This window comes from Ciona intestinalis, unplaced genomic scaffold (genome assembly GCF_000224145.3).
Source record: "Ciona intestinalis unplaced genomic scaffold, KH HT001248.1, whole genome shotgun sequence".
NCBI lineage: Eukaryota > Metazoa > Chordata > Ascidiacea > Phlebobranchia > Cionidae > Ciona > Ciona intestinalis.
In genome coordinates this window covers 866-17955 of record NW_004191569.1, presented here as the reverse complement: position 1 = coordinate 17955, position 17090 = coordinate 866, and the positions used below count along the sequence as shown (strand labels likewise).

General features: G+C 38.0%; 3 protein-coding genes across 5 annotated transcripts in view; 1 reads left to right on the top strand and 2 right to left on the bottom strand.

The window, feature by feature from the left end:
- Window positions 1-6356, top strand: part of LOC101243411 — a 6958-nt gene extending 602 nt beyond the window's left edge. Inside the window, exons 1-11 of one of the 2 annotated variants that reach the window (XM_026840417.1) lie at window positions 688-920; window positions 1090-1232; window positions 1683-1774; window positions 1922-2114; window positions 2185-2325; window positions 3196-3341; window positions 3584-3695; window positions 3904-4028; window positions 4396-4645; window positions 5074-5191; window positions 5557-6356. In XM_026840417.1, coding sequence (XP_026696218.1) covers window positions 703-920; window positions 1090-1232; window positions 1683-1774; window positions 1922-2114; window positions 2185-2325; window positions 3196-3341; window positions 3584-3695; window positions 3904-4028; window positions 4396-4645; window positions 5074-5191; window positions 5557-5644 — 1626 coding nt within the window. In that variant the 5' untranslated portion in view covers window positions 688-702 and the 3' untranslated portion in view covers window positions 5645-6356. Of the gene's footprint in view, window positions 1-687; window positions 921-1089; window positions 1233-1682; window positions 1775-1921; window positions 2115-2184; window positions 2326-3195; window positions 3342-3583; window positions 3696-3903; window positions 4029-4395; window positions 4646-5073; window positions 5192-5556 lie in introns of those variants that run through there. The other variant, XM_026840418.1, reaches the window with a different exon arrangement.
- Window positions 6357-6360: 4 nt separating this feature from the next.
- Window positions 6361-12112, bottom strand: LOC100184694. 2 transcript variants are annotated; one of them, XM_002127779.5, is made up of 16 exons: window positions 12080-12112; window positions 11459-11724; window positions 11159-11278; window positions 10971-11079; window positions 10707-10786; window positions 10395-10518; window positions 9973-10107; window positions 9396-9536; window positions 9117-9283; window positions 8659-8784; window positions 8266-8421; window positions 7923-8057; window positions 7654-7773; window positions 7130-7252; window positions 6866-6941; window positions 6361-6655 (listed from the first exon to the last, which is right to left on the bottom strand). In XM_002127779.5, exons 1-16 carry the CDS (start codon window positions 12095-12097, stop codon window positions 6479-6481), a joined length of 2073 nt encoding a protein of 690 aa, XP_002127815.2. In that variant the 5' UTR covers window positions 12098-12112; the 3' UTR covers window positions 6361-6478. The 2 variants fall into 2 exon arrangements, with proteins under 2 accessions (XP_002127815.2, XP_026696217.1); XM_026840416.1 differs by lacking the exons at window positions 11459-11724; window positions 12080-12112 and having other exon boundaries at window positions 10971-11076; window positions 11155-11277.
- Window positions 12113-12485: 373 nt separating this feature from the next.
- LOC100176870 overlaps window positions 12486-17090 on the bottom strand; it is a 5463-nt gene continuing 858 nt past the window's right edge. The window contains exons 2-10 of the mRNA XM_002127742.5: window positions 16579-16719; window positions 16200-16369; window positions 15776-15901; window positions 15357-15509; window positions 14965-15102; window positions 14528-14677; window positions 14183-14314; window positions 13830-13908; window positions 12486-12988 (exon numbers count right to left, since the gene is read on the bottom strand). Coding sequence (XP_002127778.1) covers window positions 12746-12988; window positions 13830-13908; window positions 14183-14314; window positions 14528-14677; window positions 14965-15102; window positions 15357-15509; window positions 15776-15901; window positions 16200-16351 — 1173 coding nt within the window. The 5' untranslated portion in view covers window positions 16352-16369; window positions 16579-16719 and the 3' untranslated portion in view covers window positions 12486-12745. The remainder of the gene's footprint in view (window positions 12989-13829; window positions 13909-14182; window positions 14315-14527; window positions 14678-14964; window positions 15103-15356; window positions 15510-15775; window positions 15902-16199; window positions 16370-16578; window positions 16720-17090) is intronic.

Here is a 17090-nt window from a genome sequence, read left to right as displayed (position 1 = left end):
TATCCAATATCCTATATTCATATTGTTTTTAAGGACCGGTTTTAAAAGTCCTCAACGGACATATCAATTAACTTACTTGTTGTTACTGCGGTGTTGTTTTGCTAGATATGCATAGGCTGTCTTAAAAAACTTCTGTTTTAAGCCAAATACTATTTTCACTCAGCGACTGAGCCAAACTAAACTGTCGGTAAAACTTACTTGTATGCCGCACGTGGTTAAAAGTAACTCCTATCTGTTCAGTCATGCTTAAACATTTATAAAAAATATAAGATGTTGACAAAATAACCCGAAAAATAAGGTAATTTAACCGGGAATGGTAAATAAACTGTTATTTGATGCAAAAACTACAGCCAGACAGCAAAATCCATTCATAAAACCGTGACGTAACAATGTATTATAATGGGCATTATTCGCGTCAATAGGCCTCCTATTTTCTGAGCAGTTTCGGTGTATTCCTAGGCCGTGTATTGAGTAGGCCATGGTCGTAAGGATACGGTTTTATAATTTTTTGAATGTTTTTTTTTTGTTTATTACTTAATGGGACGAGTAAATACAGTCAAAAAGTGTCCCATCTTCCCCCACACTACTATATCTTCGGATATGATATACGAAGATCAAAATAATTAAAACAACGAAGAGAATTAGCAACAAAACGACAGTCGTTAAAACAAAGTACATCAATCAAGTATTTAGATTCAAATTATGGAATTTTACGTCATATTGAACCCACATTTACGTCATAATGCTTATTCTACAGCGTATTCTATTGAGATTGATGACGTATCAAAGACGCTTTATTACGTCGACGAAACACTTGACGCGATAGTTGTGACGTCATTGGAGGAAAACGCGCGAAAACACACATTGGCCGTGAATGATATTCATGACGTACACAAGATGACAATGAGCTTATCAAGAAGGTAGGATTTCAATAATTAATCGTCTAATGGCACAGTGGAAAACGATCAACTACAAAGTTACATACGTGGCTGTAAGCGGGCACGAGGTGTATGGAACAGAACACCCGTGTTATAACGACTGTCGTTGCTTCGCCAAAATAAGTTACAGTAATGATTAAATTACCTCCAGGAAGATATATTGGTCAGATAAAGGTCAACACAGGAGGGGGGTTAGGGTGGGGAGGATTGAACATATGGATCTCGCTGGAGGCGGTAGAGAGGTGTTGGTGGATAATATTAACTCCCCGCATTCGTTGGCTATCAGTGAGCCAGGTGAGGGTTGGGGGGTTGTGGGGGTTGTGTGGGTTGTGGGGGGTGTGGGGGTTGTGGGGGGTGTGGGGGATGTGGGGGTTGGGGGTTGTGGGTTGTGGGTTTACTATAATTACTCTGGAGTGTCGCGCAATATTACGCGCAGTTCTGCGGGGTAAGATGGGATACCGTTATAGCATAAACCTACAGTCCCTGAACGTGTTTTAAACAATCCACAATGCTACTTTAAAGTTGTGAGAATACGTTTATACAATTCTATAAATATTCTTTGTCTGCTACCAAACGGAACAATAAAAGTAATAATAAAAACTTACGCCGTCTTACCCCACTCGTATCATAATGTTTCTGTCCGAAAACGCGCGCACCAAATATGGGGAATACCCTGGTGGGGAAAACCCGACTTTTACTTGACTTGTTTTATCATAAATACTAACAATGACATCACAATTCCAGACAACACATTGTTTTGGACGAGTCACGTCACAATAGGATGGAAGAATCTTAACAATGGAAACCAAGGACAATACAAACTTCCTAATTCAGTTGTGAGTTAATAATGGATGTTGTTTATAACAAACTAACAATGGTTATGTCATAATGGTTTGGCAAAGGACGCGGGTTCAAGGCTCGATGCTGCCACTGTTGCAATTTCCATGCATGGATAAACAAGTTACATTTATCTTTCTCCACAGAACAGTATCATAGACGTCTCATGTTACAGTCAACACATGTTTATTGCGAGACTTAACGAACCTTCTTTGAAAACAATCCTCATTAGTGATGTCATAAACAACGTAACGCACGACAATCTCAACGTTTTTGGGAAATCTTTGTTTTACAAAGTTACCGCGTTGATGTTGTTCGTCAACAAAAGTTTGAACGCAGGTTCGAATGGTGTACGCCGGTGATGATTGTCCAACCTACTATGATTGTAACAATGCCATTGTTTCAACAGATCCGACCGATTGTTCTGTCAATAATGGGGGCTGTCCCCACATTTGTCTCCCGGGGACTTCCCGTCCCCATTGTGTTTGTGCAGATCATTATGACATCATACCCGCCAACAATACATGTGTGATGCGTCACAATGCTACAGGTAACATAGGTTTGTAACAAACAATCAAACAAATGGTTAGAATCCTCCAGTCTAAGGGTTGCCGGTTCAAGGCTCAGCGATGTTACCATTGTGGGTGAACGGTTTGTGCAAATTGTCAACCATACACAAAATAATCACCCACAAAGTTACATACGTGGTAACTTGTAAGCGGGCACGAGGTGTATGAAACAGAACACCCGTGTTATAACGACTGTTGTTGCCCCGCCATGCAAGGGTAAATAAGTTACATATGTGGTAACTCGTAAGCGGGCACGAGGTGTATGAAACAAAACACCCGTGTTATAACGACTGTTGTTGCCCCGCCATGCGAGGGTAAATAAGTTACATACGTGGTAACTCGTAAGCGGGCACGAGGTGTATGAAACAGAACACCCGTGTTATAACGACTGTTGTTGCCCCGCCATGCGAGGATAAATAAGTTACATACGTGGTAACTCGTAAGCGGGCACGAGGTGTATGAAACAGAACACCCGTGTTATAACGACTGTCGTTGCACCGCCATGCGAGGATAAATAAGTTACATACGTGGTAACTAGTTAGCGGGCACGAGGTGTATGAAACAGAACACCCGTGTTATAACGACTGTCGTTGCCCCGCCATGCGAGGGTAAATAAATTACATACGTGGTAACTTGTAAGCGGGCACAAGGTGTATGAAACAGAACACCCGTGTTATAACGACTGTTGTTGCCCCGCCATGCGAGGATAAATAAGTTACATACGTGGTAACTTGTAAGCGGGCACGAGGTGTATGAAACAGAACACCCGTGTTATAACGACTGTCGTTTCCCCGCCATGCGAGGATAAATAACATCAACCCAACCAACATCCAACCCTGACATAACACTAGGTGACATCACGCCCCCCGATTTTGGCTCCTCATGCCCAAGTGAATATTTCCTTGTATATTTGGATGAATGTTCGAACACGGGTTCGTTCAACATATCAACCCCGCAAGCTAACGATGATTCGGGGTCAGTGGTCGTTAGGGCTGGGGTGAGTTACTGTGATGATGTAATAGTCAAGCTGCTAAACTGACGCAACACGTTTTTTCCATACCCTGTTTTATCGACTGTGGTTCTACTCCTAACTTCGTTTCCTTTTTTTGTTTTATTGATTTGATCTTGCTATCGATTTCGAAAAGATAAATAAAAATTATGATTTTTTACCAAAACATTTCACCTCCCACGGCCAACGCACCAAACACAAGTGTTCCTCATCCCATGTTTACTCCACAGCAAACACACCCTCCACCGTACAGACTCACACTGGGATTCCACAGGTTCAGCTACAAAGCACAAGATTTATCCGGCAACACTGCTTACTGTCAATTCTACGTCACCGTTCTAGGTAAATTAGTTTATCTTCGCAGTTCCTATGTTGTATTGTTGATACTATAACGTGTTTAACTCAATAAAGCTTTAATTCACCTCAAGTAAAATCATGGTTTTAACTCAAACATCCTACAAACAATATATAGTCCCCAGCAAATATATTTAATTCCCATCAACCATATTCGAACACCTGTGTTTAACAATTGCAACTTTTATATTACAAGAGCAACGATGTTATCGTCCTCCCCACATCCCTACCCATGGCAGCCCTTCGCCTCCCTCGTGTGGTTCGCAATATGGGTCCGTGATCAATGTTACGTGTGCTGGGAGTAATCACACTACATTCCAGGTAATATTGGTCAACACTGTGACTTTATATTGGTCAACACTGTAACTTTATATTGGTCAACACTGTAACTTTATATTGGTCAACACTGTAACTTTATATTGGTCAACACTGTAACTTTATATTGGTCAACACTGTAACTTTATATTGGTCAACACTGTGACTTTATATCGGTCAACACTGTAACTTTATATTGGTCAACACTGTAACTTTATATTGGTCAACACTGTAACTTTATATTGGTCAACACTGTAACTTTATATTGGTCAACACTGTGACTTTATATTGGTCAACACTGTAACTGTATATTGGTCAACACTGTAACTTTATATTGGTCAACACTGTAACTTTATATTGATCAACACTGCAGATACGATGTGCTTTCACTGGACGATGGGTGGCAACCGGAGCCGCCGAATGCCCACCATTCATACCACCACCACCAACAACCACAACCGAACCCACACCACGATTACAAACAACAACCACAACAACACCTACAAACGCACAAACAACAAATATTGCAACAACTTCCCAAACGACCCCCCCACCCATTGCTGGTACAAATAATGGCGGGCCAACCCCCACTACCATACGACTTACAAACCAACCTACACAAGGTAATTTATTTTAACGAAAACTGTTTTTTTTTTAATATTTCCCCAAGGTAATTTTGTTGTTAATTTTCATATTACAAAATGTTGGTATTATAAAATTTCTGCTTTTGCAACAAGAGGTATTTATTTTAATGCTAAAAACAAACAAATTCTATAAGTTGACACTTTTCTTCCACTCTGTAATTCTTCTTAACTTATTTAAATTAACTACAACTTACTGAGTTAATCGAATGTTTTAGCAGCCCCCCCTTTATTTGAAACCTTTTTTTAAGTAGTTTTTACCCGTAGCGAGTTTTAACGACTGTAGTTTTGCTGCTTATTCCTTTTATTTTGATTAAATTAAAACGAAAATCGAAATAAAGCAATTTTACATAAAACCTAAAATAGAAATAACATTTATATATATATAAGATTTCTATATCACCTCATAGATTCCGCTAACCAAGCAAGGGGAATCCCCGGACCTGAGAAACTCCAAGATGGTTTCATTGTCTTGATTGTTCTTGTGATTGTTGTTGTCATAATAGTGGCATTGTTGCTTGTCAGAAGGTAACTATGACATCACTAAGCTTTGTTTGATTTTGACGTTTGCCCAGCATGTTTTAAGAATTGTTGTTTTCTTTTTAATTCCATTCTCTTTGTTGTTTTAATTCAATTTCTCTATAATATTTAAAGATACGTTTCCTGTCGATGAAACATTATATTATTTCTATACCAGATAAAACATTATATTATTTCTATACCAGATAAAACATTATATTATTTCTATACCAGATAAAACATTATATTATTTCTATACCAGATAAAACATTATATTATTTCTATACCAGATAAAACATTATATTATTTCTATACCAGATAAAACATTATATTATTTCTATACCAGATAAAACATTATATTATTTCTATACCAGATATATGAAAGTGTCATGGCCGTTACGCGAAGCCAAGTTTCGGTCGAGCGACGAATCTGTTATGTTGGCTAACGAGGATATGCTATGATTATGACATCAAAAATGAACTTATACTATTTCTATGACATCATGATCAACATTTCTTTCACAGTTGCAACAATGTATATATTTATTCCATCAGTTCACTTCACTACCAGTGTGAACAACATATACCTGCATTCACAGTATTGTATAAATGTTGTTGACAATGTAAATCTCCCCACCTTATAATGCACCTTATTTATGCAACATCAACCTCAATGCAAAATGTAACTATAAATATATTCTTATATTATTTCTATGAGATCATAAAAATAATATATATTTATAATAATATACTATTTCTATGTTATCATAAATAATTTTACATTTTTTTTATGACACCCAGCTGAAGTTGAACAGGCTTAATAAACTGTGTCATAACGAAAGTCCAAATTTGATGAGTCATTTTATTTATCACAACTCCTGGTTATAATAAATTTGCTACATTTTTTCTTTCTTTTTTAAACATTTTTGTAAAATCTTTTGGTATTTTTTGCAAATTTGTTTTGTAATTATTTTTATTGTGATTGTTTCTTGTTTCTCAAATAATTTTGTAAATCAAAAAGAACGAAAAATACATTGAACCTTATAATTGCAGTATAACGGTGACGGAAAAACAATTTTAATTAAACAATAAATCCCCGCAGTTTTATGATTTCCCAAAATAATATTCGTATCACAATTCCCTAAAACGAAATAAAAGAAACAACGAACCACGATTTATAATCTCATGATCTCTTTTTATTGGAAAACTTTGCATAAAACAACAACACATATAATATTAGAAATAGCTCTTACAGTAAAAACGTTTATTTCATCGCCACAACATTCAACCCCAAAGTTACAACTCCTCCTTTGCGTTTTCACGTTTCATCTTCTTCCTTTTGTCGGAAACCATCTTCACAAACTTGTTGATCTCACTCACCCCCTCAACGAGGCGTATGTACGTCGACTGGACAGAGACGGGGTTTTGACGTTCACGGGGAACCACTGCCATTTCATTGGGGGGGACCATGAACTGGGAGATAATTATAATAATTAAAAACTATAATGTTAAATTATTATTTGACTTTTTGAATTCAATAGTGAAGGTAATTTAAAATCAAACAGCGAAGAGAATGGAATTAGTTACTGTGGGCGATGTACAATGATAAACCAATAGTTGAATTTCTATACACCAAGTATGACGCAACAGAAACATCAACAACCCGATTATTACAAAACAAACCTTCTTGGCATAAATGTTTTCAGTTCCGTAAATTATATGTTCAAGATTTTCCCGACTTAGGAGTCTGTCATTCTCTCTGTGATGTAATAATGGTGATGATGATGTCATAAAGTGATGATGATGTAACAACAGCAAAGTTGATGTCATATAAAATTATAACAACATACATCATAAGAGTATATTTTACATAGTTTCTGATAACAATGTCACCTCAGAGTTCAGACGCTTACCCCATGTAGAATAGAAATAACAAACCAAACTTACGTGTCCAAAACACCGAACACAAAGTTAAAATTAAATTTTTTATCAAAATGGTTCGTTCCCAACATTCTTTGCTTGAAATCTTGTAAAGTAATTTCCCCGGTTTCTGGGAAATCTTCTAACAAACTGCAATTAACGTTTATTTGATTAATTAGAATCAAAACTCTTAGTCGTTTTGGGCTTCATTTATTTTATATTTAAGGGGTGATGTAACGGTTAAACTAATAAATTAGCTTTAAATTATCCTTCGCTAATCAATATAAAACATTTCCTCCCTTATCAATATCAAACCATATATGTTACCACCATTATGACATCACAGTCACCACCATTATGACATCACAGTCACCACCATTATGACATCACAGTCACCACCATTATGACATCACAGTCACCACCATTATGACAACACGGTCACCACCATTATGACATCACAGTCACCACCATTATGACATCACAGTCACCACCATTATGACATCACAGTCACCACCATTATGACATCATAGTCACCACCATTATGACATCACCTGATCAAAACTTCAACAGCCATGTGTGTTTCTTCCATCGTTTTTTCTTCCTCATTCCCTCCGTGTTTGCAAATCGCAGCAGCAGGGAAATCCCCAGAACCGATATACCGATAAGCAGTGCTGAGAATATATTTAGAAATAACTAACTTCCATAAGGTTTGGGTTTATTACCCCAACACCCAGGATACTACCATCTACCCACTGAGGCAGTTTATAGACACTCAATAGTAGCAAGGGTTAATACCCATCAACCCATTATTTCAACTTACTAATAAAATCTTCTTAAAGCTCGTTGTGATAATCCCACGATCTCACTTAAATGAAGCAAACCATCCATGTTTGTATCGACGAATGAAAACGCTTCATCCACCCCCTCATATATTGTTTCCATGTTACTTTTGAATCTGGAACGTGAGTGGTCAGTTTGAATTGGTGCAAATTATCTTAATATTTAAAAAACAGTCATCCACAAAGTTACATACGTGGTAACTTGTAAGCGAGCACGAAGTGTATGAAACAGAACACCCGTGTTATAACGTCTATCATTGCCCCGCCACGATTAGACAAATAATTGAACAACTACTTCCCAGCTTTACATAACACACAACTTACACGTGGAAAGGAAGAACTTTCCCGTTATTTCCATGTTGTTCCACCATGAACCTTAAGCAAGCATTGGCAGCTCGGGAATCGAACCAATAATCATTGTTACGAGGGTTAAACGCGGCTGATGCGTTCGTCTTCTCAGCGTTTATGTTTAATTCTGATCTAACAAACACAGTTGTGGTGTTATTATATGGTTTTGTGGAGTTAATCAACTTTAACCATCCTTAGTGTTAGATGGGACAAGAGTGAGTGTTGTATAAAGACCAGCTTGATACTTGTAACACTCACTCTTGTCTCATCTAACACTGAGGATGGTTAAAGTTGATTAACCGAAACTGCACCATCCTCATTTTTAGATAAAACAACAACATTGATAATTAAACACAAACGTTCACTAACTTTGTTGGTCCGTGGGGATTATCCATAAGCCTGCAATAAGCTTTCCAGGAATTCATCGGAATTTTATAAAACTCCGTCTTATCCAAGAACGAATCATTATTGGTGTCGGATTTTTCGAAAAATGCTCTAAGTATAAACGAGGATTAGATATCTTCAGATGTAACAATAATAGAAATTGCTTCAATTAGTCGACACCGGTGTTTCATCTGCACTCAATGAGACACCATCCGGACATGTTTGTGCAATAAAGTTAATGTTTTTACTAGAAGATCTATTTGAACATTCATCATGGTACGTAAACCATCCGGCATATGAGACATTGCATTCCATACTTACACCAGCATAACAACAACAATGAGCCAGTAACAACCCTACCTATGATATAGGTCAGATCCGTCCCATTATCTCACAGAATATACAAAATATTTTCAGTTTATTTTTTTTAATCCAACACTTACTTGACGTCATCAACTTTTTCCATCACCCCCTGGCCGCTTGCCACAAAGCCAGCGTAGAAGAATCCATTCAAAGCCAACTTATCCACCTTTAGTAGTTCGTACAGGTTTCGGAACACGGTGATTGTATCTTCGGGGTTTCCGTACCCCATGTTCACCGTCTCCTGGCCCTGGGGTAACATGGGGGTTGGGTTGGGGTTGCCACTCTCATGCAGTGTGTATAAGCAGACATGACTTTTGAATACTTTGTAATAATTTAAGAATTCCAGGATAAACACCAACCTTCTCGTACACCCAGTAAACATAAACATCATCAAGACTGAGGTAACTATCCAGGTCAACATCCGAACAATCGGAATCATCGAAGGTGTCTCGGGGGAAAGACAGGAAAGTGGACGAGATTGATCGATTGTACGAGCGGACCTGGTGGGGTTGGTGGGTTATGTGGGGTTAGTTATTATGTATAGGTGAGGTCCAACATTGTATTCGCACATTCTATTCTATATGGGTGAGGTTCTACAGACGTACATTGAGACATGCCAGCATTGGGGGTTTAAAGAGATGAAACTCATGTATTGTTGACAATTTAGACAACCTATTACTGACCACTAGGTTGGAGAGATTGCTGTTTAGTGTCTTGCCCAAACTACATTTTACACACGATGGCTTTGTGTTGCAGTAACAGGCTTACATCCCCAGTATTAAAAGTTTCCAATATATTTGTGGAAGATTCTACGGCACAGAAGTTAATAGGAGGCATCTTAACCAAAAATGTGGGGCTGTGATTGATGTTAAGCATGTTTGGGAGATACGAAACACACGGCAGCAACAATTGATAAACACATTTACTTTAAACCACCTGGTGAGTATATTGGGACGGGAGGTAAAGACAATCGCCAGCGTATAAAGTTGCGTACTCCCATGGTACTTGTGATAGTTCGTGATGTTCGAATAAATCAACATTGTCCACGTTTAGATGAGAGAAGCCGGAACCCTGGGGTGGATTGGTTGAACCATTAGTGGGTGGATGGGGGGTTGTGGGTGGATGGGGGGTTAGTGGGTGGATGGGGGGTTGTGGGATTAGTGGGGATAATGGTGGGTTGGCAAAAATAAAAGAGAAAAATATCGTTCAAATTAAATATTGTTTTATTCATTTTTCTGATTACAATAGTAAAGTTTTATCTTAATCAGTTGGTAAAATATACGTTGGTAAAAATTTTGCCCATACCCTGCATACCATAAACACACATATATATTTAGATATGGATAACCACAACTTACAGCGTTGCTTCGTTGCAAAACCATATCAATTTTCGCTCGTTGATCCGCGTTGATTAGAATCCAATCTTTCCTACCTGTGACCAAACAATGGAAGATATTGTCGGCATCATGATGTAACATTGACCTGGTGTGATGTCATAACTGTTACTTGTGATGTCATAGTTGTCTTTATACTTTATCATTCAGTTTAAACAAATGAAGTTTTTGAATGGAATGTAAAAACCAGTTAGCGGTTGTTTTATATTATGTTTGTATAGACATAATATATATGTGTGTATAATACATGTACTAATATATACGTTATGTGAATACCTTGTTCCTTTTGTTCCAATCCATAAATTAAGCTCTTGTAGATTATATCGGAAGGTGCTACACATGAGTGGTTTTGGTACCTAGGGTAACCATGGTTACATATGATGTCATAATAATAAGTTGTAAACAATGGCTAAAAAATATGTAACGCATAAAAAGAAATTTAGCCAATCAAGTTATATAAGTTATGACATCATCATACTAAGTTATGACATCATAATACTAAGTTATGACATCATCATACTAAGTTATGACATCACAAACCTTAATATCTTTCCTCATATCCTCCGGCATCATAGAAACAGTATACCACTGGTGTTCCGTATAGTTTCGCAAGAATGCATCGATTCTCATTCGTTTCGGCTCCGTTCTCCTGGGGTACAATATTGCTGATTAAAAAGTCAGCATGATGTAATGACATCATCATGATATATTATGACATCACAACTTACCGATCCTCATATTTTTTCTCCACGAGAACCTCTTGATCGCCGTAATTTTTGGATAAATAATCGTCGCTCCATTTGTTTAAAGCTGGTGATCCGTTCAAAGCTCCTCGTAGAACCGCTGGTCTGTGGGGGGTTAAGGTTAAACGCATATATGGGGCGTACGTGTATAAGACACTTGACGACAATTACTCCAACCCAGTGGTCCCTAATGGATTGTCTAAATTATCAGCCATACACTGAAAGAGCTCGCATTCATTTCTTTAACTCGCACCAAATATATAAAATATAAACCAACCCCCTCACCTGTACAACCGGACGTGCTTCTCCCATAATTCTCTCGGGGTCGGTATTTCAAAATACTCGGCCACTTGGCCAGTAGGTGGCCGTTGTAACCCAAGTTGAAGGTCGTGACCCACTGGTCGAAGGTCATCATAGGTCTCCACCGGGGGGAGCAACTGAGGGAACTTGATGGAGAACGAGGGGTCCGAACGAACGAGCGACAGAAACTCCTCTGTTTGCCCGCGGACAAAATGGAGAATCAACAAATAAAATAAATTCCGAAACATTTTCTGTGGAAAATTAAACAAAAGCAAATTTTTTAAACACAAACTAATGTTTTTAATATAAATTTTTACATTATGCCTGATAGCAACATAATATCCTTTTTAATAATCTTTCAAAAGTGCTTTTCTCAATCTTCCTTATTTGTTAAATACTCGGCTACTTTTGCATTAAAAAGCTAATTATACAAAAAGTTACTTTCACTATATCTGTATTACAGAAGTGTAAACACTACATTAAAATTTTGTCTAAAATTACACTTTGCATATTAGCAGGAGTTACAAACTATTCCTTTTGACACAAACTTGTAACAACATAGCTAAACATCATGCCGACTCTAACACATTAAACCGACCGCCGCACCATGCATGACGATTTCATCTCTTCAGGAAACAATCAACTTCCTCCAAGACCAGATGTTCAAACTATTAATCCACGAATCAGCCCCCTCTTAACTGGAACACGGATGATGTCATAAATAATGACATCATCATTATAAACAGTGACATCACAGATAGCTAAAACAGAGTAAAACTAAAAAATCATGAAAAATATAATAAACAAACAAAGAAATCACCTTTTACCCACCCAAAGGCCAAGTAAGAGTAAGATCCAACCAACACGCGGTATTCCAACAACTTTAAGTCCAAACTTATATTTGTGATATGGGAAAAATATATTTCTTTATAAAAAACTGAACGAGTTGGTGACATCATCACCAGCTATGACATCATCACCTATGCCATCACCTACACCAACCCCCCAAACATTGAATGATATTTCTTTATTCACAAACATTTGGAAAATCCACAGAAATAACATTTCTTATTATGACATCATAATCTCATTATGGCATGACAATATTGCACAGAATTGTGGGTAAAATTACAAATTGCAACAAAATTTACAAATTAATAAAATGAATGTCACAATTATTTTTTCGACAATTTACTTTAAACAGGATTAGATTTATTCCACTTTTTACATTAAATCTTTTCATACAACAACTACATCTCATCCATTCTAAACTTAGAGCTCATCCCTTTTAGCATCGGCATCCATCTTGCCCTGTGCCATCTTGCCCCCCTCTTTCTTGCCGTGTGCCATCTTGTCCTTCTTCTTCTTGGCCAAAGCCAGTTTATATTTGATATATTTCATCTTCTGGTTGACGGATACCATCGTGTCCACCAGATTCACCAGGGTCCTACGTGCAGTGGCGGGCTGATATCGCTCCTTAATCACCACTGGCTCATCTCCCTCTTTCGGGGCAATCTGGGACAGCATTCAATATTAATTTAAAAAAAATTAGGCCAAACATTTTTATTAAATATTACAACTGATGCAAAAGGTTAAACATTGGGAAGGAGTTTTAATTTAACCTTTGTGCGACTTTGATCGAAAATAAATAAGAATAACCCAGACAACGTAAGTTAAAGTAAATGGAAGCTTTGACGTTTATTATACATTAATATTATACAAGTAATAATATTAATGTAAATTATATATACAAATATATGTATTACATGTTGTTATTTAATATTCAATTTGGCAAGAAGCATTATTTATAATTTTAATAAAAAGTTAAAATGTTTCTGAATTCTAAATATTAAACAGGATACACTGGGAAGGAAGCAATTGAAAGATAACGTGGATAACATCACGTACGCATGGGTTGCTGAGGATTATATGCAGTAAACGCATTATGGTGGTAATTGTTGTAATAATTGATTCAGTGTTATTCGCTATTCGGCAGAAAAATAACTGTGAGCGGTAATTGGCCAACGCTTGTTCGCGATATTTCAAATTCAAACTAAATATTCTTTATCATGATATTGCATCTTTATAAACATGCGGCAAACTGCCATGATAGGTTGAGTTTCCGTGGCAATTATGTTGATGAGAGGTGTGGAACCCATTATAACATGGTTGCTTCATATTTACGTCCAATTATGTTTTATGCATCGTTTCTTAACTTCGTTTATAACTGGAGTCAGAAGACGTTTATTCCAATTTGTTTTAGGGTTAAAAATAAGTGGTAAAAAATATTTGTTTTAAATTTCCCTTTTCACTACTGTCACCATAGATATCATATATAAACATAGACACAACATACTTGTCGCAGTGGTGTGTTAGCCTCCTCACTGTAAACTAGCCACTCCATGTTTTCCACGGTGACCATCCCTGTGTTGTCCCTACAAACACATAAAGATGGTTTGGTTTGTGTATTATAATGTCAGGTTCAATAATTGATACTGATGATAAACAGATGTTTCCTTGTGCAAGACATTTAACATCAATTGCTCCAACCCAGTGGTCACTAATAGGTTGTAGCACCCTGGGTGTTGGGGTAATGGGCCAACTCTGCCCTAAATCCCAGGGTCAAGGCCTTGTTGTAACACCTCACCCATATAGAAACCCCAACTGTGGGATCCTCAGTCACAACAACAACATGTCCACACCACCCACCGGTCCAGCAAGGAAAACAAGAAAGGATAATCAACATATTTCGCGTCCGGTTGGTCGTACACCATTTTCATTCGCTTGGTGAATACTTCGACCGACCATCCGTTCGGCTCCGATTTGATTTCCTCTGCAAGTCTGGTTATATAAAGGTAAATATTAATGCAATTTCAATTGTGAAATTTATGTCTGTTATGTATGTATGCGCACCTATCTGTGGTGCTGCCTAAATTATCAGTAATATGGAAAAACAATCACCCACAAAGTTACATACATGGTAACTTGTAAGCAGGCACAAAGTGTATGAAACAGAACACCCGTGTTATTCCAACAGTCGATATTCCAACTTACTGCTTCAAGACTTCCATCACCGGATGCTTCAACTCCATCTCATGCTCGATATCTATCATCGCTTGTGTGACAACCTTACCAGCGAACCCGGGAATAGATTCAAATTCCTCCAAAGCTTCAGCGTTGTCGCCCACATATATCGGACCCATTCTGTGAGGGGGTAACAAGGGTGTTAGGGGTATCTGGGATGGGGGTTATAACGGAGTGGGGGTTATAACGGGGTGGGGTTATATGGGAGCATCCCCACTTCAAGTTTTGAAACATGAGCGACATCATATCTTTTTAAGCCTATATTGGGCAATACCAACGAAAAAAAAGGAATTTGAATATTTAGGAAACAAATTTTATCAAAAGATTTCACCAAAGTTTCAAGCAGGTTGCCCCCAGCGTATTCTGTGTTTGTGAGTTAAACATTTCATCGCAAACACCATACCAACCTTGCAACTTGTCTGAACGGCAGAAGTTTCAACTTATTTATTTCGTCGGGTTTCAACAAACCATCCATGTTTGTATCAAGAATGATAAAAGCTGAGTTCGGGTGATCTTCGCTCTTGAGTTCAATAAGTTCTTTGAACCTGGGGAGGGTGGGGGTTGTTTCGTTATGGTTGCTTGTTGTTACTGTAAGCTTATATGCGACAAGTTGTGCGACGTAACCACGTGCAATATCACATGTACCATAGTAGAGTCAGGTGTGCCATTCAAACACGAAGCATTTACTTAAACATTATTGTTTAAACTTGGAAGAAGAATAATAACTAAACTTGCTGAAGCCGTTATGCAACATGTAGTGAACAGCACAAACTAAACAACATATATACAACGCACATACTTATGGTAAGGTAACACCCCATTGTATCCGTGCTCTTCCATTATAAACTGCACAAGTCGTTTGGTTGTCTCAGCATCGCTGTAATAATCATTGTTGCGAGGGTTGAAGGCGGCTGACGCGTTCGTCTTCTCAGCGTTGTCCCCCATCTCCGATCTGATGGAACAAAGTTTACCCAACATTGTAGGAAAGTGAATATATTTGAGTAATGGAATAGTTTGGTAAAGTGTCGCGCAGTGGTTGTTGGTAAAATAGAATTTAGTGAAACATTAAGTTTAAAATATCTTCCATCAAATGTTTGTTATATTGAGGGAAAGACATTTCGTCTCCATACGGTGGGGTGTCATCAGGGATTGTCGTCAGGTGCCCAAGGACAACGACGCACCACAATGGTAGCATGAGGCAAATCAGAAGCAACGTACTTAGTAGGGCCATGAGGCGAATCAGATTTCCTACAAAGATCCTTCCATTGCTCGATGGTGATTCCGGACATCTCATCCCTGCTTAATCGATCATCCTTATTGACGTCGATGGCGTGGTAAAACTCACTGGAATGTATAGTGATATCATCAGTGATGATGTCATAGGTGGTAACATTAGTTGGGTGTTTGAAAACCCAAAGTTTGCTTCGTTACAAGCAGGTAATTTATTTCAAAGATTAATTTATAGCGACAACTATTAAAATGTTAACGTATACAACATGTGGCCCTCCCTACTTAACACATATAGTGGTGAAGATGAAGTGTAAGCTCTCTGTGTGTGATATGTAAATACTGTGTGCATTATGATGCGATAATTACATAACAATGGCCATTATTTACACAACAATACCCAATATGAACTCACGATATCTGCGCCGGGTTCTCCATCACTGCTTCATCGGAACTTGCAATGAACATTAGGTAGAGGAAGGAATGTAAGTTGAGATGTTGGATGTTTAGAAGGTTAATTATATCTTCGAATGTTCCTCGTGTGTTGACGGGGTTTCCGTACCCCATATCAACCGTCTCCTGCCCCTGCGTGGTGGGGTGGGGGGGTTAGTGTGGGTGGATATGGGGGGTCGTTTAGGTAACATGGTTGCTACTCCCATGCCAACCGTCGAGTAATCAACTTCTCATATTCTCCAACCCAGTGGTTACTAATCAGTTATTCGAGTTATCAGCCACACATAAAACAATCGCTCACAAAGTTACATACGTGGTAACTCCCAAGGATAAACACCAACCTTCTCGTACACCCAGTAAACATAAACATCATCAAGACTGAGGTAACTATCCAGGTCAACATCCGAACAATCCGAATCATCGAAGAAATCTCGAGGGTAAAACAAGTAAGTGGCGGATATCGAACGATTGTATGAACGAACCTGGGGCAAAAGATTGTGTTAAGTTTTGGTGGAATCTGGGGTGACATTGTTAAAATACAGTTACACTCATAGTTGTCAAACATAGGGAACTTCATTGATTAATGTGGTGAATGCAATATACTTTGGCTCTGCTTGTTTGTATAGACACCTAACAGCAGGGTAAAATCTGGGGTGACATTGTTAAAATACGGTTACACTCATAGTTGTCAAACATAGGGAACCTCATTGATTAATGTGGTGAATGCAATATACTTTGGCTCTGCTTGTTTGTATAGACACCTAACAGCAGGGTAAAATCTGGGGTGACATTGTTAAAATACGGTTACACTCATAGTTGTTAAACATAGGGAACCTCATTGATTAATGTGGTG

Excerpts from the sequence above, each read along its gene's own strand:
- LOC100184694 (XM_002127779.5), bottom strand. Across the intron at positions 10,108-10,394 it reads TTTTGCAACGAAGCAACGCT|GGTTCCGGCTTCTCTCATCT; the intron begins GTAAGTTGTGGT and ends AATCCACCCCAG. Across the intron at positions 7,774-7,922 it reads GCTTTAAGAAGATTTTATTA|CACTGCTTATCGGTATATCG; the intron begins GTAAGTTGAAAT and ends ATATATTCTCAG.